Source organism: Phallusia mammillata, chromosome 3 (assembly GCF_965637545.1).
Source record: "Phallusia mammillata chromosome 3, kaPhaMamm4.hap1.1, whole genome shotgun sequence".
NCBI lineage: Eukaryota > Metazoa > Chordata > Ascidiacea > Phlebobranchia > Ascidiidae > Phallusia > Phallusia mammillata.
In genome coordinates, this window is record NC_137254.1 from 19465690 (window position 1) to 19492617 (window position 26928).

General features: G+C 36.0%; 2 protein-coding genes and 2 non-coding genes across 6 annotated transcripts; 2 read left to right on the forward strand and 2 right to left on the reverse strand.

Annotated features, from left to right (window-relative positions):
- The first annotated feature begins 2204 nt into the window (after positions 1-2204).
- Positions 2205-22841, forward strand: LOC145217810 (cilia- and flagella-associated protein 251-like). Of its 3 annotated transcripts, XM_080085145.1 has the most exons (25): positions 2205-2433; positions 3228-3326; positions 3519-3590; positions 4120-4227; positions 5876-5965; positions 8877-9049; positions 9262-9573; positions 9692-9795; positions 10311-10422; positions 10644-10796; positions 11033-11122; positions 11235-11319; positions 11389-11611; positions 11669-11848; positions 12062-12121; positions 12466-12545; positions 12600-12733; positions 13122-13286; positions 13493-13719; positions 14704-14937; positions 15276-15510; positions 15849-15939; positions 16226-16360; positions 19271-19456; positions 22607-22841. In XM_080085145.1, the coding sequence occupies exons 1-25, from the start codon at positions 2223-2225 to the stop codon at positions 22720-22722; spliced, it is 3675 nt and encodes a 1224-aa protein (XP_079941271.1). In that variant the 5' UTR covers positions 2205-2222; the 3' UTR covers positions 22723-22841. The 3 variants fall into 3 exon arrangements, with proteins under 3 accessions (XP_079941271.1, XP_079941272.1, XP_079941273.1); XM_080085146.1 differs by lacking the exons at positions 19271-19456; positions 22607-22841 and adding an exon at positions 16542-16740; XM_080085147.1 differs by lacking the exons at positions 19271-19456; positions 22607-22841 and having other exon boundaries at positions 16226-16377.
- Positions 14184-14257, reverse strand: Trnas-gga (transfer RNA serine (anticodon GGA)). The gene has a single exon. It is a non-coding gene; the product is annotated as a tRNA-Ser (tRNA).
- Trnas-gga (transfer RNA serine (anticodon GGA)) lies at positions 14491-14564 on the forward strand. Its single transcript has one exon. It is a non-coding gene; the product is annotated as a tRNA-Ser (tRNA).
- LOC145217812 (small ribosomal subunit protein RACK1-like) lies at positions 21018-26928 on the reverse strand. The gene is made up of 7 exons (XM_080085148.1): positions 26717-26928; positions 26086-26257; positions 24477-24624; positions 24032-24127; positions 21879-22023; positions 21274-21494; positions 21018-21112 (listed from the first exon to the last, which is right to left on the reverse strand). The coding sequence occupies exons 1-7, from the start codon at positions 26826-26828 to the stop codon at positions 21035-21037; spliced, it is 972 nt and encodes a 323-aa protein (XP_079941274.1). The 5' UTR covers positions 26829-26928; the 3' UTR covers positions 21018-21034.

Genomic DNA, 26928 nt, shown 5'->3' on the forward strand with positions numbered 1-26928 from the left:
AAAAAGGTGTTTGTGGATCCCGTTGTTAGTTTTTTTTCTGTGTGAAATTGGTCCGAATGGTTTTTAGAGTGGTACTGGTAAAGGTTGGAGACCCCTGATATGTGTGCTTATTGTTTCAAGCATAGTAAGAGTAGTGAGCTTAGCCTAACAAAGTTAACTAAACAGAAGCCTACGCAGAAAGTTAATTGACAAGGATCAGAGCACCGTATCTAACGTTTTCTCGTGTCGCCGTCCGTGCGACTTCCGAATATATTTTTAATTTATTCCGGAATAGAAGTGTTTGGATCGCAAAAATGGTTAACGCAGCGGTTCTCAAACTGGGATCCGCGGTCCTTTAGGGCAGGGGTCTCAAACTCAAACTGCTTTAAGGGCCAAAAACAAACTTTTAAGTAAGTCGAGGGCCGCACTATCGAAACATTTGTTACAGTGTAACATGACAAACATATTGCGTGATTTAAATCTAAAATGTTCATTTATACCATTAACCACATTAAAAACAACACAATAAGAAACATATATATAGTGTAATTAAGCACAAGAACCAACTGTGCTTTATTGCTTTGTGTGAAAACAATGACCTTTAATGACGCAACAATGGAAGAATATGACGCAACAATCGAAATTGCTCATTCTAAAGAGGAGCTTTTTAATTTTTTTCTATTAAAACGCTGCATATATACCACTAACAGAAAGTGATTGTATCTTGTAAACTTACTGATCTGACAGGATATTACGCCTGAGTAAAACACATAACTTCAAAAAGTGACTTCGCGGGCCGCACAAAAACACTTGGAGGGCCGCATGCGGCCCGCGGGCCGCGTGTTTGAGACCCCTGCTGTAGGGTATTTTGCGGGGACCGCAAATATATATTTCTATATTTGTATTTGGCGTCAGTTTGTACAACTGTACAAGTTTAAATCAAAGTGAAAGTGAGAATCGACCGTCTCCATTGCTAAACAATAGGCTTTATTGCAGGACAACCCACGAAAATGCAATTGTTCGCGCACAATTGTATTGCTTTTGTCTTGTCTATGAGGTCAGATTTGGATTATTGTCATGCGCAATTTTGCACAACTAGCTAAAATCTTGCAATCAAGTTTTTCTGAAATACAAGTTCAGGCTTGCGGACCGCGAGCCCTCGAAATAATGGCAAAGGAACCGTTTAGAAAAAATGACAAAAATGACTGAGAAAAACTGGGTTAACGCAACCGAGATAAATTTTGTCAGGGATTGTGTATTATAAAATATGGCAACCCTAGCATAGCCAATTTAAATTCCACTTTTCCACTTTTCCTCACGTCTATAATTTTACAGAAAGGGGAATTCCCAATGTTACAAAGGTAAGTTTTGGTATCCAAGGTAACGCAAACGCCCTCTGTTGGATGTGGTCACGCAAATTAGAAAAATAACAATACGAGTCGAAACTTAATTATCGAATTTGGTAATGGTGTAGTATTATATCAGTATTAGCAAAAACGTCATTTCTAATTGATTTAGCCAGTAGTAACAGTTTTAGATAATTTTTAAATAGAAAAAGCTGCTCCCTGTTGTTGTTACGAAGTATTACACAAAATTGTTTGGACTGTTCTGTATGATAGATCTTTGTGCTTGGTGCTTTATTGGTTTGGCTGTAGAATCCCCGTGCAAATCACCCAGTTTGCCCCCTAAAATGGCTTAAAATTGTAAATAATGCCTGAATTGGATAATGTTTGGACAGTTTGCAGAAGATGTAGTTTTTAGTTAAAAGATGTGATTATGTTTTACTCCATAGGCCCACCAGATAGCTAAAATCAGTACTAATATTAAACAATTTATGAATTCGTGGGGTGTCAAATTCTGTCAGCTGTTGTGTTTTACCCATCAGTTACTCCACAAGCTTATGTGATCTGTCACAAATAATAGGCAATTAGCCTTTGTGCAACTATCCAGAATCATATGTTATTGTGTTTGTGTGTGACATGAAAATTTTTTTTGAAAATTTATCATGACTTAAAGATAAAACATGCAATTGTTCACAGGTCACAAAATTACATTAATAATTGGGTTATTTTCCAAAAATACTGGAAATCATTGGCCTACACTATTGTTGGCTGCGAATGTTTTTTACCTTTTGCTTATAATTTTTGTTCATTGTCAAACATAGCGTTAGATATCTGGTAAGTTGGCTTTCAATGACATTACTTTTTTATGTATGGTTTAGGTTGCATAATTTAAAAAAAAACATGTCATCAGCATCTGGTAATGTTGGTGATGTTGAGGAGCAGACACAAACCAGTGTCTCCCATACACCAACTGCAGCAGGTGAAAATCAAGATTCCATAACAAATGTTACCAGCAATGCAGCTGATGGAACAGAAGAATCCCAAAACAAGCCAACAGAAGAATCAGCTGATGGTTCAGTGCAAGAAGCGACAGAACACCGTGAAACAATGGGTGGGCATCATTTTTTTCATTAAATATTTATATATACATGAAAACATAACACCTCAGTTACCTCATAAACTTATCACTTTAAAATTAGCTTCTTAACCCCCTGAATTGCATTTTTATGAAGGAAAAATATATATTCCATCTAATTACACCTGTGGTTCTTAAACTTTTTATTCTAGCATCACACTAACACAACGGTCACGTCTAAAACTGCGGGCCCGCTTGGATCACTTGGCCCGCTTGGTCCAGCACTTGGCCCGCCTCATGCAATTGGAAAACTGCGGGCCCGCTTCTTGCAAGTATAAAAACTGTAGCCCCACTATATCCAGTGCTTGCTTGGCCCGCCTCTCGTATCGAAAAACCGCGGGCCCACTATATCCTGTGCATGTCGCGTCTATCGCAAGGAAAAACTGCGGGCCCACTACATCCATTGCTTGCCGTTCAGATCTTGTCGAAATCAAAATTTAATGACATGTGACAGGCGTGCCCACGGCTTTATCAAGTCGGCCCGCAGTTTTTATACTTGCATGGGGCGGGCCAAGTGCTGGGCCAAGCGGGTCAAGTGCTGGGCCACGTGGGCCAAGTGGGCCCGCAGTTTTAGACGTGACCCCTAACACAATATTTTTTATATACTCATTATAAATGCACAAAAAACACAAAAACTTGTATTTTGCCATTTTAAAGTGTTGAGTGACATAATTGGAACTTTGCTCACAGAATTGATAAAAGTCCTAAAAAGTTCATTTGAAAGTTATTTGAACTGCCTTTAATTATTGTCATTGTCAATCCTTTTGAAGGTGAAACACAGCCAGGAAAAGAACTACCTAATCAGGATCAGGAACAAGATAAACTACCACCAACTCTGGAAGATAAGGAAAGCAACTTAGTTGAAGCTGGTATGTTTTTACAACACAAACTGCAATAAACAGCGTTATAACAAATTATAACTGTTTATACATGGTGATTATTATACTCCTGCATATCAGCAGTTTTTCAGGATAAATAAACTAATCTGCTGATGCAAAAATTGTGGATCCTGATATTGTTGTATTTATGTATGTATTGTACTAATGATTCATATCGAACAGAAAAGTTGCCTGACCAAGACCAAGACAATTCGGTACCAACTCCGAAACAAAGCACCGAATTGCATGAATCAGGTATGACCCATTTATGCAAAATTTGCTGTAGAAGATTTGTGACATTTCATTTTTACGTTTTATTGGTGTGTACACCAGCTTATAATAGGCTTACAACTGGGGTTTTAATAGTCTACAACAGTGGGTAGGCCTATCACCAACCCCTACACTCAAAATTCTTTACATAAAATAAATTGATATATTTGGCAAAAACACAGTTATGTTGAAGATGCAAGTATATATGGTTTGGCCTGATTCAGCCATAATCATACGGCCTTATTGCTGAACATTCCAATTTCTTTCCAAGCCTTTTAAGGCTGGTTCGGTGCATCACTGGTAGACAGGACTACAATCATGGACTGTGCAGTATTGTTGTCATTTTTATGTTTTTTTTCATTGTTGCCATTTATACAGTATGGTTGTCATTTTTACTAAACAGATTCTTTATTGTGGAGTTTCAAATATTTCTTTGTATGTATGAAACACCTTATCTGGAGTTATTGTTTTGCGCTTTGCCTATTCTTTTTACATGTTTGTGTGTGTTGGACAGAACCTTATACACAAAGAAGTAATTCAGAACCATCCAAAGATGAAAATGTTGAGCAATCAGAACCAGTAGATAACGCTTTGCTTACTGAAAATGGTCCAACTTCCACAGGTAAATTTTCTGTTTTTCTACTTTTCTAAAATTTAGGATTTTATTCTACCTGTAAGTTTGTCCAAGTACATTAAGCATAAGTGGGACTGCATATGATGCCCGAGTTACATATCAATATTGATAAAACACTTGTTGGTTTATCTATAGTCATAAAGAAACCTAAATTAATTGAATTGTTGAACAATTTGTAAATAAAAAATACTAAATACAATATGTTGGTACACCAATGGTGTCGCAAACTAGTTGGGTCACATATCCCAATTGTTGCTAAATTTGTGTTGAACACTGTCTTTTGGCACACCAAGAACTGTCGAGATGTTTACTGTATTCTCTCCACAATAGAATGACCTCATTTAAAAACGCACACCACAGCACCCAAAACCACAGGTTTCTTCAAACACACGGTGTGACAAATTCGACAAAACTTGGCTACACGCCATTAACAGGTGCTTTTGGCCTTGCCTTTGCACTCCGGGCTGCGCCGTCGTTGTCTAATATTTGCGAACCTCTTGCCTCTGGACGCCGACACGGCGTGATGATAGAAACTATTAGATGCATTGTTACATCATAAGATGTCTAGGTTTTAATGCACTATGCAAGTTAATTTGTGGCAAATGACTACAGTTGGAACAATGACCCTACTAGCTATCTATACGTCCTAAACTGAAAAAGTATTTATGTAACAAAACTTATTGGTATTAAATGCTGTTTCAGTGTGTGAACTTTTTTAGTGTAATAAGTTGTCTTGTTTGCTTTCAAATTATTTGTATAGCTTGTACAATATGACACTCTGATATGCCAGCAGCTGTGTGTGACCCAACTAGTAACCAAGCTTTCTCTATTGAACAAAATTTAAGTCTGGGACAGAAGAAATTTGTAGTAAATGTCTATTCAAGTGAACAACTATTAACATTAAAATTTAAATTATTGGTTTATTTACAAAATAAATTTTATTCCATTGCTAAGCTGATGCAAATCTATTTTATTTAATTATCTGTAATATTTACTCATGGAAAATTAAGCTTCGTTTCATAATCTCATTGTAATTTACCATAATATCTGTACGTGTATGCTTTATAAGAGAATATACTGCATGTCAAAGTTTAATATGATGTATAATACCCTCTCTGGTTGTACCAGATTTTTGCTCCATGTTTTTGGTCAATGCAGTTTTTATATAAGCATGATGTAACTTGGAAAACTGATAGAAGCTACATGTCAAATGTTATTCATGTTTGAGATAAAAACATACATGAAACAATTTTACCTAAACCAGGAGTGGGCAACCTTTGTTACTGTAGGGCCAATTATAAATGTCAAAATTGGATCGAGGGCTGCACATGTGCATCACACAAAGTGATTTTGCTTTGTTTCTTACCAAATATGCTTAACTACAAGTATAATTCGTATTTGATTCTAGCCACATTTTGCCAGATCGCAGAAAGCTATCATCAGGCGCATTAATCAGCTCAAAAATATGTAATAATTGGACCTGTTTGCCAGTACTTTTGAAATCCAAGCGTCTCTGCGGGCCGCACAAGCTTTAATGAAGGGCCGCATGCGGCCCGCGGGCCGCAGGTTGCCCACCCCTGACCTAAACAGTATTTGTCACCATGATACCCATATGTGTTACAATTTTCACAACTAGAGTTGGAAACACAAAAACTAGAAACAGATATCCAAGAGGAAGAGTCAAAACCAGAGTTGATTGCAGATGAGAAAAGAAAAAGTATTTCAGGTAAAGTGTCATGTGATGTTGACACTAGCTCTGATAAGCAGGGGTCACCAAACTGCGGAGGTCATTTCATCCGGCCCGTTACCCAATTTTTTGGTTTGCCAAATCGTGTTGATAATGTGGAAACATTCAAAAATTAATCTACTCCTTAGTGAAAGTTTTCCTGTTGCGACATGTACAATTGATATTACCTAGTTTCATAGGATTACAACGCCAAGAATTGATCCAAAGCCGGTTTGTTATGTAACAAACAAGACTACAAGTGTTAATTGTACACAAACAATTGCCTTTTTACTTGTGGCGTAATATACCAGCATTTCTTGTAAGATGAGACTAACTATACGGTTTAAAAGTTGCATTACCAGATTTTCAATAGGATTATAACAGGACCATATCTTGGTGCCCCTATAAAATTCACCTCTTGGTCTAAGTTTGGAAAGACGGCGCTAGGGCACGCAAATCATTTTTAAACTTATCCGGCCCGCAGTGAAAAAAGTTTTATGACCCCTGTGCTAGAGCAGGGGTCCGCAAATAGTGGGTTGCGACCGGTGGTACTAAATACCGCATGTGGCCGCATGTGACCACATGGTATACCGCATGCTACTGCATGTGACCGCATGGCAAGAATCTATGAAGGACTTGAATATGCTTTTACGAAAAAATAATTTTGCGGACTTTTGAAAGCGCTGACGGTTAGAACTATTAGGGTTGGGTGAAGGTTTGTAATTAAAATAAACCTAAATCTGGTCTATTTTACCCTTGATGGGGCTGGCATTCTTACATTTCACATACCATGGTGTATTTTAAGAGGAATCACATGCGGTCACATGCGGTATTTAGTACCACCCGGTCGCGACCCAATTGTGGGTCACAAGACCTCCCAGTCTGGGTCGCGAAATATTTTTAATATCCCATGAATGTAAGCATCGCATCTACAGTATTAACGAACTTCAGCTTCTTTTCATTATTATTGCATTGTTACATATGACTACGTAACTGTTACATACAGTCTATGTAACAATGCAATAAGTTAAGCGCACCTTTGCAAGCAGTCATGTGTTTTCTGCACTATTGTAAATCAAAAGCAAATACAGATCAAGACCAGTGGTGGGATTCATATTTTTTGTCAGCCGGTTCGCTGATCTAATAAAACCAGTGGTGGGATTCCAATTTTCATTGGTGGGATTCCAATTTTCATTGGTGGGATTCCAATTTTCATTGGTGGAATTCAAATGTTTTTCATGCTAACTGGTTCGCTGATCTCAAAACATTCCGTGAGAAGGTTCTTTAGAACCGGTGCGAACCGGCTGGATCCCACCACTGATCGAGACTACAAGTAGAGGACGATCTTCGGTTTGCCGTCTCTCAAATTAAACCTCGAATTTATTTGTTAGAATAAACATTTGCTTATACCTACTGTTTTATGTAAAAATAGCAACCGACAACAGCATAATAGCAGTCTTAATATTGATATTTAGTTTCATAGTATTTTCCAGAAACCAAAAAGTATTTGCGGACCCCTGTGCTAGAGAGTTGAAAAACAATGTTTTAAAAACTAAACTATTGATGTTAAAACTTGGTTAAGTTTGAAATGTGCGATTAGTAGGACGCCAATAAAATTCATGTATTCATGTACTGTATCAATTACAAAACATGCAACTTTGAAAACATACTGTTTCCATTACATAGACTTGTGATAGCCTAAAATAATAGTTAAATGTAAGTTACATACAAAAAAAAACCTTGAAGCAACACAGATCTTGGGTGATATACTGCATAATTGAAATTTGAATCAAATTGCAAAACAAAGTTGTAACAGCTAAAACGAGTTGTACTAAAGCACCTTGACTAATACCTAATGCGGTAATGACTAAAGTTACTTTGCGTCCTGGTTTTACAGACCAGTATTTTTGTCAAGTGTTTTCCCTTTATCCTAGCAGTTATGTGACTTATGCTATTAACTGGTTAATTTATTTAGATCAGGGATCTTCAACCTTTTTGGCGCAATCGCTCTCTTTCCAAGGCATCGGCTCAAAATCGCCCCCTATGAGAGTGTTATTTGTATAAAAGTTTTTAAGCAGATGCGGGCGGTTAGCTTCGCCTAGCAACACGAAAGCTTTAGTCAAAGCGTCAGTTAACAAATAATTTAACTACAACACGCCAACTCTATTTTACGCAATTCTTTAAACGCATCTGAGAAAAATCTGTTCAATCATAGACAAAACAACATTACGATTATGTGCAAACAATTGCCTTCTTTTGTTGAAAACAATGGGGGAGAATCCTAAATGATAAATCTTAAATGTTTGGGAAGCGCTTGTGTAGACCTACAAAAGCGAAACAAATGTGAGGTAAAGCTTGTTACCGTTGTTTTTAAAAAGTATGGCCTCTCACCAGTCAACAACACATAGCCTCAATAAAGTGTCCCCTGTGGCTAATTGAATGCCCAACCTTGCTTTCGAGATCAAAAACGTACCAACAATCCCTAGTAAACACAATGTATTCAGTTAGCAGCATGTTTATGCTAATGCGTCCCTTGTCCCTGGTGTTTGTTTGCAAGACTTATTATATCTGCTTGTAAATTAAAGGTAGCTGAGTCTCACAGTTCTTGTACGTATTTATACAATTAGTAATGTTGAAATCGCCCCCTTTTAAAGTCAAATCGCCCCCCAACTTCCAAAATTGTCACCATCGCCCCCTCGGTAGACGAAATCGCCCCCTGGGGGGCGATATCGCCCACGTTGAATAACCCTGATTTAGATGATAAGCATTTACCATCCCAAAGCAGTTAAACAGAATTACAATGGCTATGTGTGCAAAATGATCTAGTTTAGTTTGACCTATAGTTTTTTTTAATATATTTTCATTTTAAACAATATCCTTGCTTAAATGTAAATGGCATTTTTTTGTCTAGCAACACCTCCCCCAGTGTCAGATGTAAATGCAGTTGGGGAAACAGTGGCACAAAAGGAAACATCTGAGAAAAGCCTTACTCCAAATCAGGTTGAAGAGGAAAAAGGAGATATCCAAGTTATTTCAGGATTGGCACCACACCCATCATATGGTGCTGGTTTAGAAGACCAAAGTGTAAGTACAGACTCTTTTGATTATGTCTTGAAACCTAAATTTCTTAAAAATTGATTTAAAGACATGACATGTAAAAATTACATAGTTGTTCAATTCTGTGCTAAAACATTTGTTGTTTTCCTTTGTCTTTTTTACTGCCTTTGTCTTTAGGTTTGTTTTTTCCTCATCACTGTATCTTATTTTTCCTAGTAATCTAGATAATTTAAATTTAGGATATGCCAACACCAAAAGAAAATGTAGAAGCACCATCCGCAGGGTCAAACCAAAGTGTAAACATTCCAACAAATAAATCAGTTAATGTGACCAATGAAACAATACCAAAAGGAGAAGAAACACCATTGACCCCACCTGTACATCATGAGGATACCCAGCCTATAAATTTGAATTGGGTATATGGAATTAATTGCAATATTCCAACCATCAATCTGAGTGATGAAAATCGTACAATTATTTGTTATGCTGTTGCCCATGTTGCTGTTCTCTTTGATTACGTCAATAACAAACAGAAAATTTTACAAGGGCATGTAAGTACATTGAACTGCGTTGATGTTTTTTGGTAGAAGATAGTTTTCTATTCTAGTTTGAGTGACATGTTGTTTTTGACCTTCTATTGATCACCTTCTTAAGAATTTTCTTGTTTAGGGAAATGCTTTATCATGCTTCACATGTAGCCAGGACAAACGTTGGTTGGCAACTGCAGATAAAGGGCCTGGTAGTTGTGTGATAGTTTGGGATACTTTTACATGGTAGGAAATTTTTTTTTTCATGTTTCTGGAATATTAAAGTTCAATTTTAGTTACAATCACTCTCCATTTCATTTTGAATAAAAATTTGAAATTAGTTTAAGATAAACTTAACACAAAAAATATCATACTGTATGTTAGCAAATGCATAATATTGGTTTGAAATCACAATGTTATGATTTGTTATTTAAGTTTTTCATAACTGTTACAAGTCAGATTGCCCAAAAGCTTTTTTCAGGCATAAACAAATGGCTTGCTTATGGCTCATATTTGAAGTCCCACTTTATTACATTGTGCCACTATTCTTTTGGGTCCCTTTTCTAAAGTGTATGGCAGTTAAGGGGTGTAAAAACCTGACGTTGTCAAAACCTTTACTGGTTGTTGCTCAAAGGGGGCACTGCAAGGAGCCTACGGGCTTTCTAAAAAAACATTACATTACTCATTATGTCTTATTTGACTGGAAACTGTCCAATGTTGGTTGTGTAGGTCAACCATATCCACATTAATTTTTAATACAGTGTTCCTGTGCAAACAATATTTGATGCTGATGGTGGATCTGGTTTTGTTGCTTTGGCAATTTCTTCAGATGCTAAATACATTGTAACACTGAGTGCCGATTCCAGCCAGGTGGTAAGTAAACCTCATCCATTAAGCCTCACATCTTTAACTGAGGGTTTCAGAAATCTTGATCAATTATTATACTTATTTAGTACATTTATCAATTGTTTTTTTTTTGTGTGTGCATATACAAAAAATGTTAATATTGCTTTGTAATATTTTGTACTCTGTAATATTTTGTGTTTTGTATGCTTTTTTATGTATAAATAAAATAATACAATTTATTATTGTAGGTAAGTTTGTGGGATTGGACATCATCTGAAACACCTATACATCAAATTGAAATTAATCCCGCTCATGGGTTACAAACCAAAGTGAATTTTCATCCTGATGACAACTTTAAGTTTGTTTCAAACAGTGAATCACAAATCCTTTTTTATTCATGGGTGAAGATTGAATTTGTATTATTTTTTTGTTTTATTTTTCATGTTACGAGCATTGACTTGTAGATGGACTGTTGTTTAGTCACAATATAAAAGAAAATCATATCAGAAATTTGTCAACAAAAATGTCATTGGTTGAAGTTTTGCTGTTCATTTTGTTAACAACACACCCTATTTTAAAATGACCAGCAAATAAAAAAAACTTTGCCATGCAGTAAAACTTACTGCTTGCATTTTAGGAGTACAATGAGCTGATGGTAGATGCACCCTTTTTGTCAGATTCAGTCTTTAACAGACCAGTTGGATTTTTTAGTGAGTCAATATTCCAGGTATATTATCTCTATTTCTGATCTGTTTAATTGATCACATTTTTCCAAACCAATTAAGCATACATATATATATGGGTTGGGCATTATTAACAATGTTTTTTTTTCTTAAAAGGGTGGCAAGTCAAATAGGGCATTAACAGCAACATCAATTGGCAATATTGTTGTTTGGATTCCAGCATACACACAAAAAATTAAACGTATGTAATTTGTTTAAGATCAGCAAATACTTGCAGCATTTACACTTCTTATATGTTAACTTAATGTAGATAATCACCACCAATGCAAATATCGTCCACTTAAACTGGTCAGAATTAAAGAAAAGGGCCTCACTGCACTTTCACAAGTTCAAGGAATGGTGGTTGCTGGAGATGTTGTTGGACATTTAAGATTTTTTGATGAAGATCTAAACTTGTTGTATTGGTTTCAAAATTCTGACCTTGGTGCGATCATCGGAATGTCATTTAGCTACAACTGTGATGGGACTAAAGGGTATAACAAAGTCATTTTTAGTGAATATGCTGGTACCAGATTTACATTTTAATTCAGGTTCAATGAGTCATCTCCCATTGATGCAACCATAAAAGGAAATGCATTTTCCGTGTGTGATTTTGTTGTGTCCACAAAATCTGCTGAAGTGGTGAACATACAGTGCAGTGGGACAAAGATGTCACATATTTTGCAGGAACATGATGGGGCGGTCCATGCAATTGCAGCTTCACCAACAAAGTTTGTTGCATACATAGTCGGATTTAGTTTTACTTTTAACCTTACAATTGTAGACATTTTTTCAAACTTAGTAGTTTTAACACAATATCAACATGTTTTTGTCTGTAATATATAGGTAAATCCATAAATGCTTGATGGTGTATATGTATGAAAACAATCATAAGTGAATGAAAATCAAACCAGTTACATATTTTGAAATGCTTTTTTTTGCAGAAAATGGATTTGTATTGGTAGCCATGCTGGCCTTCTTAAATTGTGGGATTATGAAAAAAAGTAAGAAATTTTGGGATTATGTATGCTAAAAAGTTTGCCTGCGTCTTAAACTTCCATAATTTTTGGACTAAATGTATACAACTTTTACTTTCAATAAAAAGTAAATCTTTATCACAAGCATTTTACCAAGTAAAATCTACTAACTTGAAACACCCAAAATACATTTAAAAATCCCTGGGGTGCTTAAAGGCCTGAACCTAAAAACTTAAATTTTTCGCTGAAATATTGTAGCTTTGTACAATTAACTTACATTTGATTTGGGACAGTTAGAAGAAAGTGGTATTATTGTTGCCAACCATGTCTTCTTTGGTTTGATGTATTTCTGATACGAAGTTATTTTACAGGAAAGTTATTGCAACAAGGGTTTTCAAAAACAAAGAAAAGGTTCAATCTCTTGCTTTTAACCACAATGGACTCCAGATAGGTATTGTTTTAATCAAAATTTTCGAGATTTGGGTTTAACCTGATTTTTATGCAGCAATTGGTTTTGTCTCTGGAGCTGTTTATATTGCTGATGCAATGTCATTGAAAGATGAAGTTCAGTTTCATTATGCAAGAAAGTCTGTTACTCATTGCAAGTTTTCACATGACTCAAAATATTTTGCAACAGCAGTAAGTAATACATAAAAAGGTTTAAGTTACATCAAATAAAGTACAAGACTGACATTATGGATTATTTTTTTTGCAACCATTTTGTTCTAAAATCACATTGCTTTTTTCAAAACATTATTTTTGTCCCTTTGAATCGTATTGACAATATATACTTAATAACTTTTGAATGGATGTAAGTTTAGTCTTCATCCACCAAGCAACGGACTGGGTGATTCCAGCTTTAAGTTTCAATTACGAGTATAACTTTTGAATGGTGACAAATCTTTACATGCTTGGGGTTACCAAATGTAGTGAGTTTATTAATTATATCAAAATATAATGTGATAAATGTACAAACGTGCTACAAGAAAAGCAAGTTACAATTTTAACTACGACTAATTCGAATTAGGATGCTGAGTGCACAACAAGTGTCTTTGTTTATTCTGGAGAATCTGGTTGGGTTTATCTTGGAAGGTACCGAGCCCATTATGAACCTATTCTTGACATGGTCTTTGGAGTGGATCTTGACAGCAACCAGCAAAGGTTGCTGACACTTGGAAAAGACCGAGTTTTGGTAGTAAAAGTTTTTATTAAATGTGGTAAAATGTGAACAAATTAGCTTACTTCAAAAATGGTTTTCATTTGTTTGACACCTAAAATTGGTTTGTTTCTGCTTGAACATTTTGTAAAATTTTACATGTGCTTGCTGTTGAGATTATTGTTGTGTATTTAAATCTACCAAAGGTTGTTTTTATAAATCTTGACACCATATTTATATAGGTGGAATATGACCTTGCATTAAGCACCACAGATGACCTTAAACTACTTCAGTACAGCAGAATAGAACAATCCGCTACACCGTTGTGCATGGATTGGTATCCTAATATTACAAAAGAAAATTTTCTTGTTGTAAGCAACAATGAATACAAAATGAAGCTACTCAACACAACAACAAAAATGTGTAGAAAGACATTCCTTGGTCCTACTTTCGGCTCTCCAGTTAAAAGGTGGTTACATTTATAAAATTCCTCTCATAGCAGGATGTTTTGTATTCTTTCCATATTATTTTTGTTTTTTATCAAACAAACATTAGAAAGTTTTAAATTGCATATATTTGAAAATTGGTTGTATTTTATTTGTGTAATTAGTTTTTCTTTGAATTGTCACTGCCTGACCTACTTCAGGTTTCAGTTAGGACTGTCATTTGCCAGGTAAATTTGACTGTAGCTTAAATTAATGTGTTGTACATTTAAACTTTAATTTATTACTAAAAGATACAATACTTTATTACTTAGTTAAGATGAACATAAATTCATAACTGGGATCAGCCCTGAAGCGTCTATGCAGACCAGCGATCACGGCACACTCATATATAAATCACAGTACGCCAGGCCCATTGAAGGCGCTATACCGAATCACCAGGTCACCAAGCATTCACCACCATATGGCAAGGCGTAGGCTAGAAAAATCTAGCCTGCGGTGGGATTCGAACCCACGACAGGAGTCTTTCCGGGACTCGCGCTCTACCAACTGAGCTACACAGGCCCAGTGGAGAATCCGCCGAAAGTCGAATCACAAGCACCGTTGCCTGCCTCGTATGCTGCAGACCAGCGCTCACGGCCTGCATAGACGCATCAGGGCTGATCCCAGTTATGAATTTATGTTCATCTTAACTGATACTGGTCAATCTGGCGATCCCCTACTACGAAGCTGACATGTGCAGCATACGAGGCAGGCAACGGTGCTTGTGATTCGACTTTCGGCGGATTCTCCACTGGGCCTGTGTAGCTCAGTTGGTAGAGTGCAAGTCCCGGAAAGACTCCTGTCGTGGGTTCGAATCCCACCGCAGGCTAGATTTTTCTAGCCTTCGCCTTGCCATATGGTGGTGAATGCTTGGTGACCAGCTGATTCGGTATAGCGCCTTCAATGGGCCTGGCGTACTTTATTACTTAGGTAACATTAGTGAATAATTAGTAAAAACAATTTTTTAGAATATCTGTTGTACCTGCTCTTGATCCATCTGCTTCATGTTATTTAATGGCTTATGCAACTGAAAACAAAGTTGGATTACAACTTCTTCCTCTGGATGGAAATCCTCACAGATCCATCTCCTTAACTGCACATCCACAAGGAGTTTCACAGATTGCATGTAGTCATGATGGTAACCACATATTTACATGTGGTGGGAATGATGCATCCATACACATGTGGTCTATTAATGCCAAGTTAGTCGTTTTGTTTGTGGTCCATTGAGCAAGTCTGGTGTCCCCCACTTAGTTTCCTGTCATAAGGATGTTTTTATTTTGCATACATTTCCATTATTTAAAAACCTCAGTAACACATGAAGTTTATCTTTGCAATGCTGCAAAAGCCCCTCAATGAAATGCATCAATGAAGACAGGACTGAAACCATACATCTTTGCCTGAGTTCAAGGCAAAATAAAATCAATATGCCACTTTGCACACTGAGAACAAATAAATTTTCAACAACAGTCATTCAATCCTAGAAAAAAATCAGCAAATAATTAACATTATTTATTATACAATGTTTTTATTTTTACAGAGCCATGATGGCAGTTGAAGCATTGGGTGGTTCCGGCCTTGAGCCATTTTATGGGTTAATTGAAGGTGGAAAGGAAGGAGAAATGTTTGCAGAACTAGAGAATTATTTTTACTATGCCCAGTTACAAAGTCAGGGAATGGTAACTACAGAGGAGAGAAATGTTTCCAACAAAGTTCAACTTGATCAAGTTCCGGCATTAATGCGAGCTTTAGGATTCTATCCATCTGAGCAGCAGGTCTATTTCTAAGATTTGCAAAAGAAGTATTGCAAGTTATGTCATACACAATGTCAAGCTATTTTTGACAGCAAAACATTGTTGACTTTCAAATGTAATAAAATTTATGTTTTTTTCCTGACAACTTTTTTTTGTTTCATTATTACGCCCTCTTGTAATGACATTTAAAGATGCTTTACATTACTTTTCACATATTTTTATAAATGGCAACAAGATTTGCATTTGTGCAAATGCAAACAACTGTTAAAAACAAGCTTTATTGGGCAGCTGGTTTTACTTAGCTGCTTGTTAAGTCGTTTCTTTGCATTGTGTAAAAATAAAATTGTCTTATTTTGCAGATTGAAGACATTATCAATGAAGTTAAATTCAGTAGATTTGTGGAAACAGGCGAACATGTGTTAGAGATAGATTTGGCTGATTTTATCAAGTGTAAGTATTTCACAGTGCATAGCAATGTTGTGTAGACATGGTTTTGTGTCAAGCTAGTTACACCAATGTTTTCCAACTTTTAAGTTGTCTAAGTTTTAGTATGAAGTACATTTTGCAGGTGAAGAACACCAAAATTTACAGATAATGGTATTAAATAATAATCTTTAACAAAGACATTTTGCCCTGCACTGAAAAATCAGTCACACTGTTCCTCTATATACGAAAATATAGCAACACAATGACACTAAAACTTATTTAAAAACATAACTTTTCTCTTTGTTGGCAGTGTACATTAATCACCGACCTGCATTTGGATTGTTGCACAGCGAGATACAGAAGGCATTTAACCTACTCTGCAAAGGTACTGACTCACAAAATGAAATGGATCTCCAATACCTGACAGAGATTTTGCAGAAAAGAGGTAAAACATTTTCTTAGTCTTGAAGCTATTCTTATGATTTTTTCCTTGTCTTGTATTTAGTGTTTGTCCTGTAAAATATTTTGATTTGACTCTGTTTATGTCTTTTTTTGTGCCTTTTTGGTGTGTGTCAACAACTCTTTAGCCATAAACTGTTTGATAAATTGAAATGTATCTTTTACAGCTGATAGATATAGTCTTCTGGATGTGGCTTTTAAAATGATACCCCCAGTGTTTGGCATGGTGCCACTACAAACAAAAGTTTTTTTGGTGCAATAGCCTTATAAGTGCAACTGAACATATGTGGGTTGTGTCAACCTGATGATATGGAAACCTTTACTGGTTGTTCTCCCACCCCTTGTGGTTGAGTTTTAAAAGAATGGGTAAAAGATTCAAAATTATACATGGGTGTAGTTTGGGTCCTGTGGTTTTTAATGTTTTAGCTGTGGAATCCCCCAATTACCCCACCAACCCCATGAAATGGGTCAAACTTGTTAACAATGTCTAAATTGGAAACAATTTTAACAGTTTTAAGCATATACCATTTTAGTGTAGAATAGTATGCTTTACTCCAAACCCCCACCAGCCCCCTAAAATCGGTAAAATTTCAAACAATGTCTGAATTGGAATAACATTGGACTGTTTGTGGAGTTTATACCATTATAGGGTGTCTACTGCTCTGTTTTACTCAAAAGTCTCACCATCCCCCTTAAATAGGTTAATTTTTTAACAATGAATAAATTTCATGAAAATTGAACAGTTAGATTATGCCATTACTCCACCACTTTTCTAAAATAGGTATCATACTTATTATGGGTCCCCTTCCCTGAAGGGGACACATATTGATTTTACTCAAATTGTTTTGTTTTTTCTTTTGTTTTCTTTGTTTTTTTTTCTTCCCAAAGTTTGTCCGACTCGTTTTTCCATCAAATGTTTGATGGATTTGGCTGAAATTTACACAGATGGTAGATATAGTTATGTAGATGTGCATCCCACTTTGTTTTTGTTGATAACCCCAGTATTTACCCCGCTAGCCCCCTCAAATGGGTATTTTCCCCCCAAAGTTTGTCCGACTCGTTTTTCCATCAAATGTTTGATGGATTTGGCTGAAATTTACACAGATGGTAGATATAGTTATGTAGATGTGCATCCCACTTTGTTTTTGTTGATAACCCCAGTATTTACCCGCTCGCCCCCTAAAATGGGTGTTTTTACCCAAAGTTTGTCCGACTCGTTTTTCCTTCAAATGTTTGATGGATTTGGCTGAAATTTACACAGATGGTAGATATATTCATGTACATGTGCATCCCACTTTGTTTTTGTTGATAACCCCAGTATTTACCCCGCTAGCCCCCTAAAATGGGTGAGTTTTTAAACAGTGTCAGAATTGGCTGAAATTTGGATTTCTTGTATAGTATGCCATTTATAGGTGTCGATTGTTGTGTTCAACCCTGTAGTCCTAACATTTACCCCACAAGCCCCTAAAGTGTAAAACGTATTTGTATGTTACTGGGCACCACAAACGAAAGATTTCTTTGGCGCAATAGTGTTACAAGGGCAACCAGTTGTATGTTGCTCGTTGGTGGGTTGCTTGGTGGTCGTTTTTGCGCCATGGCAGCTAGGGGCTTGTTAACAGCCCTATGACGTCAGAAACATTAATGGTTGTTGCTCAAAACACCTCTAGTGGTCAAAATTTTAAACATTGGCGGATTGGGCTGAATTTTTGCAGTACTATTGATTGAGTCATTGTGGTTTTATATATTTTTTAGTTTGTGTGTCGAACCCAATTAGTTACCCTACTAGCCCCCTAAAATGGGTCAGTTTTTTGAAACGTTAAATAGGACATACTTCAAACAATATCTGGGGTGAATCTAATTTTATAGTTTGTATTCTACATAGTATTATTATTTAAGCCCAGTGCCGATCACTGTGTTTCACCTTACAACACCCGACTTTCTCATGGTTATCTCTTGAATTGCATTATTTTCAACTTTGCATGTGTGGGGACCCATGAGTTTTTGCCTGCAGAAACGACTAAGGTTATAAAAGACGGTGACTAATATGGGACCCAATACAAAATAAGCATAGGAAATATATTTATGTTTTAAAATAGGTTATAGTGTATATGCAAGGGCAATATGTGCTAAGCCACCCTTCTAGTTCAATTGTATGCCCTGGCTTTTAAAGTTTTTCACAGTTATTTGCTTCACAAACAAAATGTGGCCTGAAAACATGCAACATTTGTTTCTCAATTGTCCATTATTGGTTCGTTCTCGCACAAATTTGTTCTCTACTGTTTCGAATATTCTGACAGAAAATGCTAAGTTCAATGCATCATTTCTTTCCAATCTTTCTCCTGGTGCAATTATTCATTTCATGCTATTTGGTCATCCTGATTTAACAGACACTCACACACTGTCATTATGCCATGCCGTTCACAATATCTGCATGCATGTAATACATTTTGTTTTCCGCTGCCGATCTATTGACATTTAACCTCTTTCGTTTACTATTATTATCGACTATCCTTAATCTGAAAATACGTTTATTTCTTGTATGGTGACACGGCAAAGGACAGTTTTCAGTCTTCGGACTGTCGTCTGATTGTCATGAAGTAGTGATAAAAAAAACAAATGTGGGCAAATAGTTTTACTACATTACAACTAAAAGAAATGTTATTAAACTATAGTAAAGTAACCAACAAAATGTGTGAGAACCTGTGCGTTTTTGCTTGTAGAAACAAATAAAGTTATACAAAACAAGGTGAAGTATGGGACCCAATGGTAAATAATATAGTGAGCTATGTCCTTTGAAAATAGGTGACACTTTGTGTCCAATAGCTATTATGTGATAACTAAGCCACCCTTTTAGCATTTGTCCAGAATTTTAGTAAACTTTGTTTTTCATGAGCAGGTGAACACATGACTGAAAAAGAGCTCACAGACCATCTGATGACATTAATTGGTTTCAATCAGGAAGGGGGAAACACAGAAGAGGCAGACGCTGATCAAAGTCAAATTGATGGTCTTGCTGGTTTGCTATCAGATCCCATCAATTGTAATCAATTTACTAATGAGTTGCTTGGTTTGTTTTCACACAGTAAGTAGATCTGAATTATTTGTTTTTATCAATATGCTTTTGTTGACATGTTTGACACAAATAAAAACACTAATGGAATGTTATCATGGTTTGTACACTGCCATTGTTATTCAAAATACGGGAACAGAAAATAAAGTTTGAGATAGTGTAGCATTTGAAAAGCATACAAGTAACTTATCCCAACTTTGGGATGGCTCACACAAATATATTTCGGGCTTCGATTAAAGCAGTGGTTCCCAACCTTTTTGTAGTCACCGACCCCTTTTATAAATTTTATAGGTCCGCAGACCCCTAATGTATTTAGTCTTGTTATGTTTTTCGTTTCCTGCATTATATGTTCGCTTTTGGGGGCAGAATTTAATCAACCTTCACAGTCCTTTAATCTCAATACATTTCTGTACTGTAGCACAGTGCTTGTTAACCTTTTTTGAAATGGTACACCCTTTTCATGTTTACTCAAAAATTAGTACACCCGGTCAAAAATGTGTTCACTGTTGTAACACACTGATTTTGTTGTCCTAACAAGAAAAAGGATAAGCACAATGCAAATCCTTTAACATTGTTTGTAGCAAATAACTGAGTGAAAACTGTAATTTGTAATTCATTTTATACTGCAAAAAGAACCATAACCAACCATTCTCAAGAGAAACATTGAATTATGATATCACAAATAGAACATAGCAACTCACAAGCTATGTATAATTAAGATACATGTGGTACCATGTACTGTACGCTCCAGTCAGCCTGGTTTAAAACGTCAATCTGCCTATTGTCGAATTGAATCTGGTACACCCAATTGATAATATACCCGGTTGAAAAGCACTGCTGTAGCAGTCAATGCCACGAAGAGATACATTTTCTGGTGTACAATACTTGAAACAAAGCACAATAAGTTCTATTGTTAATGTGTGTTGTGATGTCACAATGGAGGTAACAATCACAAGTTTTCCTGATCCAAAGATGCAATAAAGTATACAGTTTGCACTCATATGCAGGATTGTAAAAATGGTTTGGGAACTTAAAAATATTGTACTGCTGTTAATGCCACGTACAAATGTTTGCCTCCACGGACCCCCAAGGGGTCCGCGAACCCCAGGTTGGAAACCTCTGGATTAAAGTTAGGAAACCACTCTCCTAGTGGGAATCACAAAGTGACATGACCTTATTCACCACTATCTCACATAACATAAAATTAGGTCTAATTTGAGTAGGTATTTTTATTTTATACAAACCCTTTTTGTCAGTTATTGCAGGTCAATAAACTTATTGCGTTCCTGTTGCATATATTTCTGTTAATATAAACTGTTGCAGTGTTTAATAACTTGATTGCTCAGTCAGTTACTGATGTTTGTCCCTGGGTAACTGGACATTGTTAAAGTCAACCATAGTGTATTTATTTGGGGGAAGAAATCCCCTCAGGTTTTATATATAGTATGAGAGTGTTGAATTTTGGGGGGAGTTTCTACTTTAAAAATATACCAAGGAGGTATATAAAACAAAATAGCTGCAGTAGGATTCTTTTGTTCTACTAAATATTGCTAACAAACACTGGAGAGAATCACACAATTTTTGTCTGTTTTATTGAGCAGACTGGGAAGCAAGAATTGAAACTTGCCACACTCGGATAAGGTTGTCCTTGTAACCGGCAAACAGCGTCTGCATGCAAAAACAAGACAAAATTGAGTGGTAGCTATGTTGCCTGCAATTTGCACTTGTGTATACAGCACAAATATGCCACAACAGTCAGTTTTATACCCAACATGTATGACTTTCGAAAGTATTATTAATTAAGTAACAACCAGTTTCATATTACTCACCTGACCATCTGGCGACCAAGCCAATGACAAGCACTCTGGTTGGCCTGCCTTGCTTGTCAAATTGAGCAATTCTGGTCGCAGTTCATCAAGTAGAGCTTTACCTTCCAAATCCCATATTTTAATGGTTGGACCACATGCAGCACAAAGCCAATAACGATTGGGTGAAAATGCCAAGGCATGAATTTCACTTTCTCCATTTGACAATGTGTAAAGGTGCTTGCCTGAAAAAAGTATAACTATGTATTATCCAATATTTAAACAATCGGAGCAATAACGCAAAACAATATAACCAAACTTTTCATGGCCATCATAATTGCAGAACTTGTCATCATTGATAGTCAACGAATATGTATTGTGTGTAATCATAGGCCATGGATCATATCAAGGTTGCTAGTCACATAACACAGATTATTACAAATGCTTAAACCATAGCTGATGTTTTCCCAATGCAAGTTATACTTGACAGTTGGTACATGTAAGGATTTGATTTCACAAACCAAAAAACAGTTTGACCAAATTTTCTAAAAAGTTTGAGACCAAATTAGACTTTGGTGGATCTCTACATTTTAGTATTCAGCTCTAATGTAAATAATTCCTGTCCTTGCCTTCACTCAAGTCCCACAACATTGCTTGCCCGTCTTTTCCACCAGAAGCACAGAGAGAACCATCCGGTGAAACGGTCACAGAGTTGATATAAGCAGTATGGCCATGGTGGTTGGTCTTCAACTTGCAGTTAGTAAGATTCCATACCTAAGTAAATTCATATTTTTTAGACATTTATGTGAAGATTGAAAAATGACAGTGAACCTCCATTTGGGGGTGAGGGCAGGTTAGCAGGTTATCTGTTACAAAAGGATAAACTAGAAATTGCCAATTTATACACTTTATATACTATATCCTATTTACCAGTTTACTATACACACAATTTAATGTACTAACATGATTGTTTTTGGATTTTTCATCACTATTATTAATTTACAAAAGTAAGAAAAAGGAACGGCAAACATACTCCTAGTTCTTTGAGAATTTTAGCTCTAGCTTTAACCTTGATATTGCTGAAAAAAACTGAAGTCAATGTGCATAAACTTTCAAACACACCTCAGTTGAAAAAAATGTACGCACTGAAAATGATTTTTATCGCTGTTTACAACGAAGCATCGGCGCACATTCACCTCCAGCAGTGAAAGGGTTAAGGGGTGAAAATAGGTGATTCCAACTGGAAGATCCAACATCATTTAAATATTGCTTTACAATGCACCAACCAACGAAGTATGAAACTCCTTAATTATGTACATTAGTAAGTATAGCTGTTTTACACATTTCATGTTTTTAGGCCTGTGGGTGAATCGGTTGCTCATCAAAAGTCAAACTTTGGAGGATCAACTTAGGCTAACTTATCAACGGTATATGCAACATTTAAAAAGGATGATCGTAATGATCCATCTTTAGAATCAGCTATTGCGATTGTTGCATCATTGTATGCCATTGTTTTCACATAAAGCAATAAATCACAGTTGGTTCTTTCACTTTGCTACACTGTATATCTTTTTTTTTTGCTTTTTTTAATGTAGTTAATGGAATTATTGAATCGATTACTTTATAATCATGCAGTTTTGTTGTTGTCATGTTACACTGTAAAAAATGTTTCGATAGTGCGGCCCCTCCACTTACTTAGAAATCTGTTTTTGGCCCTCAAAGTTGTTTGTGTTTGACACCCCTGGTGTAAAGTATGTCCTATGTAATCAGGGGCGTATCCAGAAATTTTTAAAGGGGGGTCCAACATTTTTTGGGGGGAATTTACCTAATGACTTCATTAGATCTGGAAAATTTGCCACACAAATGTCATAGACCGCATGTGATTGAATACCTAATTCACACGTCAAACTGCCACTAAATTGTCCCGCTGCATATTTCGTTTTCTGGTTCGAAACGACGCATTAAGCGGCAAAGCACTTTCTCCAAAATTGTAAGTAGGCCCGAAAGTACAAGACCGAAACCCGGCCTAACTTTCGACTTTGGCGGTTTCTCTACCCGTCTAATTGACAGGAAGAACAGTTAATTTTAGTGAAAACTTTGTAGTTTTCTGATTTCGCTGCTGCTATCTAGCTTACTCAGCAAAACTGTGGACTGTCAGGTAATCAAAATCGTTGCTTAAAAACACAGGAGCCAATTTCTTAAGAACTACATCCCTTGCTGAAGCAGTAATCCTACTGTTAAGTTGCGCAATGTCACAAATACAGTAAAGTTGGTAACTGCAGGAGGCATAAATTGTGCCTGGCAAGTAACAAATTACCCTAATAACACAACTCGATATACATTGATTTAATGTTTGTGACAAACTATTATGTGTTTGGCGGATCAAAACAATACAACATTAAACGTTTTTAACTACAAGTAATATGTCCAGTTGCCTTTATAATACCACAAAAACCATTCGTTTGTGGTGCACTGCAACAATGTTTTACACTTTGACAGTTACTGGGGTAAATAATACACAGCTATATCTATCTATAAGCTATTGCTGCCAGGCATAGTATCAAGTTTAAAGAGCTCTTTAAGCTATATCTATCATCTGTGAAAATTTTATCCAAATTTCATGGCAAAAAAGGAGGACAAACTGCATAAAAAAACAAATCAAGTAAAATGAAAATGTGTCCCTATTTGTCAAAACTATTCTTGTTTTTGTATTCTGAGTTCACTGGTATGGGTTTCCTAATTGTTGTAACTTCAGAAGATCAGTCAAAGTTTTTGAACTTACCTTTACAAGCTTATCATGGCCACATGAAACAATGATAGGGGTGTTTGGGTTTGGTGAGAACTGAACACATGATACCCAATCAGTGTGGTTGTCTTCCTAAAAACATGAGCACAATGTTAGACAACACACACCCAAATGTGCATAAAAAATGCTTGTTATTTTAAAAAGGATATCACTGGTGTAGATTTGCACCCTGTCCAAAAGCAGTTAAATACAAAAATTATACAAAGTTTATAATAGTAAAGTAAATAATACTAGTATAAAATTAGTTTTGCGAATCTTGCATGTTTAACTTTATCAGATTTTTTGCAAACCTTTGAACGACACTAACCTGACTCTCTACTTTTTTGCAAAAACTTATTGTGTGTTAAAGTTGAAATTTAAACTCCTAAGAAAAAATGCCAAAGGCAAAACTGCAAGCCAAGACAAAAACATTTGGACATACCATAATTGTATACTTGCATTGACCCAGTGTATTCCACAGTTTAATGGTTCGATCCCTTGACGAGGAAATGATCTGACGATTGTCACCAGAAAATGCAACCGACATCACGTCCTTGGTGTGGCCAAAGAAGCGTCGAGTTGTAATTCCCCTGAAAAGAGCAACAACTTTTTGAAAAGTGGAAACCACCATTTCAGAACAAACAAATGTAGTTGTGTTAAAACACAGCAACATGGGATAAGAAGAATTTTGTTTTTAGACCATGTTATATTAGGGTTTAAGGGTAGTCCGTAGAATAAGTGATTGTTTACAGCAGTGGTTCCCAACCTTTTTTGTTACATTCCTCCCTTTGCCAATTTTCGAACTATTCATTCCTCCCCATAAGATGAAAAACAAATATAACATTCAAAATTTTAGCAATTTGAAATATCAATTTATTTCACATTACTACTCAATGCGAAATTTGCTCTCGTTTGCGCTCTGAAAGTAGTTGTATTGGCGGCGCAGTTCTTTTTATACTACTCGTCTTTTTTAAATACTGCTAGTTGACTAAAACTTAGGCTACAACTAAAATTTACACAAACAATGATATTAAGAAACTAGGTTCATTACACATACTGTTTACTAACTGTCGACTGTTCAGTTTTTAAGCAACTAAGCAACAACCAGAGTGCCAAAAACAAAAATTTTGAAACAATGGACTTTGTTACAACAATAATCGATTAATTTTAAGCGCCTGAAATGTAGCATGCGGCCGTATGTACAAGAAGACTTTATAATTAGATGCCTATTTCAGAACCCTTTACAACCAACCGGTTTCAAATGTGAACCAGGTCCAAATTATAATGCATATCCCTAATGTATGTGCAAAAATATTCTGTTACATTACCAACAGAATTTTTTTTAGTTTTTATGAAATTCCTCCCCTGGTTTACAGTTTCCACTTAATTCTTTGCCAATATTCCAAAATATGAGTTATTTTTCAGACTGACATTAGTAAGGATTTTGCAACTGGGTGCTTCAACAATAGCCTCATTAATAGTCACAAACCTTACAATCCCAAGTGAGAAGTCTGCTCAAAAACACACAAAACAGCACAAAAACCATATTGCAAAACAAAGGATGATAAAAGAACCAACATGATTATGGAACATGTTCATGCTAACTGTGCTCAGGCCACATACAGTAACAGGTAAATCGTAATGAGTACTGTATCCAGCATACTGGTATATTATGTTGAATTAAGCATTAGAAGATTTAAATTTTCAAGGGTTAAAATATAGCTTGTGAATATATAGGCTTTTAATTATCCCATTGATATTGCATGTGAAATAATGTCATTTTGATTTTGGTTTCTTTTAATAGTGGCGTTTATAAATTATGCAGACGAAAAAGGAGCAGTAGAGGAAAAAGTTGAGAAATACTGATCTGGAGGAATAGACAAAATTTTTCCAATCTCAACCAGAAAAGGCCAGGACATCTTGTCCCAATGCAGGCAATTTAAAACACACATATACAAAAGAAAAGTGCAAAACAAATACAAGCTGCACAATGAAAATTCAGGAAAATAAAATCTACATGTGTACACATTACAAACAACTTATTAACTCACTGTTGCAAGTTCCATAGTCGAAGGTCACCGTCCCAAGAGCCTGAAAGGGCAAATTGTCCATCCGAGGATATGACAACATCCGAGACGAAATGGGAGTGTCCACAAAGTCTTCGGCTCATTACTCCATATGTGTTTTCATCTCTTGTCAATTTCCACACAATCAGAGACTTATCTATAAGCACATGTTTATTTATATATATATTTCAATTGGTGTTCCTTCCCAATACAGTTAAACATGAAAGCCTGATTATTATACCTGAATCCATGAGTATACAAATTTTTCTGTTTCTGAACCCTAATGTCCTTACTTTGCATAATTTTTGGGGGGCCAAATTTTGATTATGGCTATTGGGGTTGGGATGATTGTTTGTATTGAAATACCATTATCATACAATCTAAGAAAATATGACCCTAACAAATGATTGACCCTTTTTTACATTAAACAAGTTAAGGTTGTCCAACCAAATTTTAATCAACTCTGTTCCCTAAAAATTAAATCCTGTATTATTTTACTGCACAATGTGTATGCCTTAATATGTATGCAAATTACATCTTGTACGTATAGCCTGTCCCTGGTGTCAGCTCATCGACAAAGAGGAAAGTTTCAAAATATTTGTAGTTTTGTACCCACCGCGAGAGGCGGACAATATCATCTCTGGGATGGCTGGCGTCGTCGCAATCTTCGTTACCCACCCTTTGTGACCCACAAGGGTCCCTCTTAAAGTCATTTGTTCAGTTGCCATTTTTCTACTGTCGGGATATAGACCCGATTTTTTAGGATAAGTACCACTAAAACGAGATCACCCTCTCTGCCTCCATGCAACTCTACCAAAAAGACAGTTT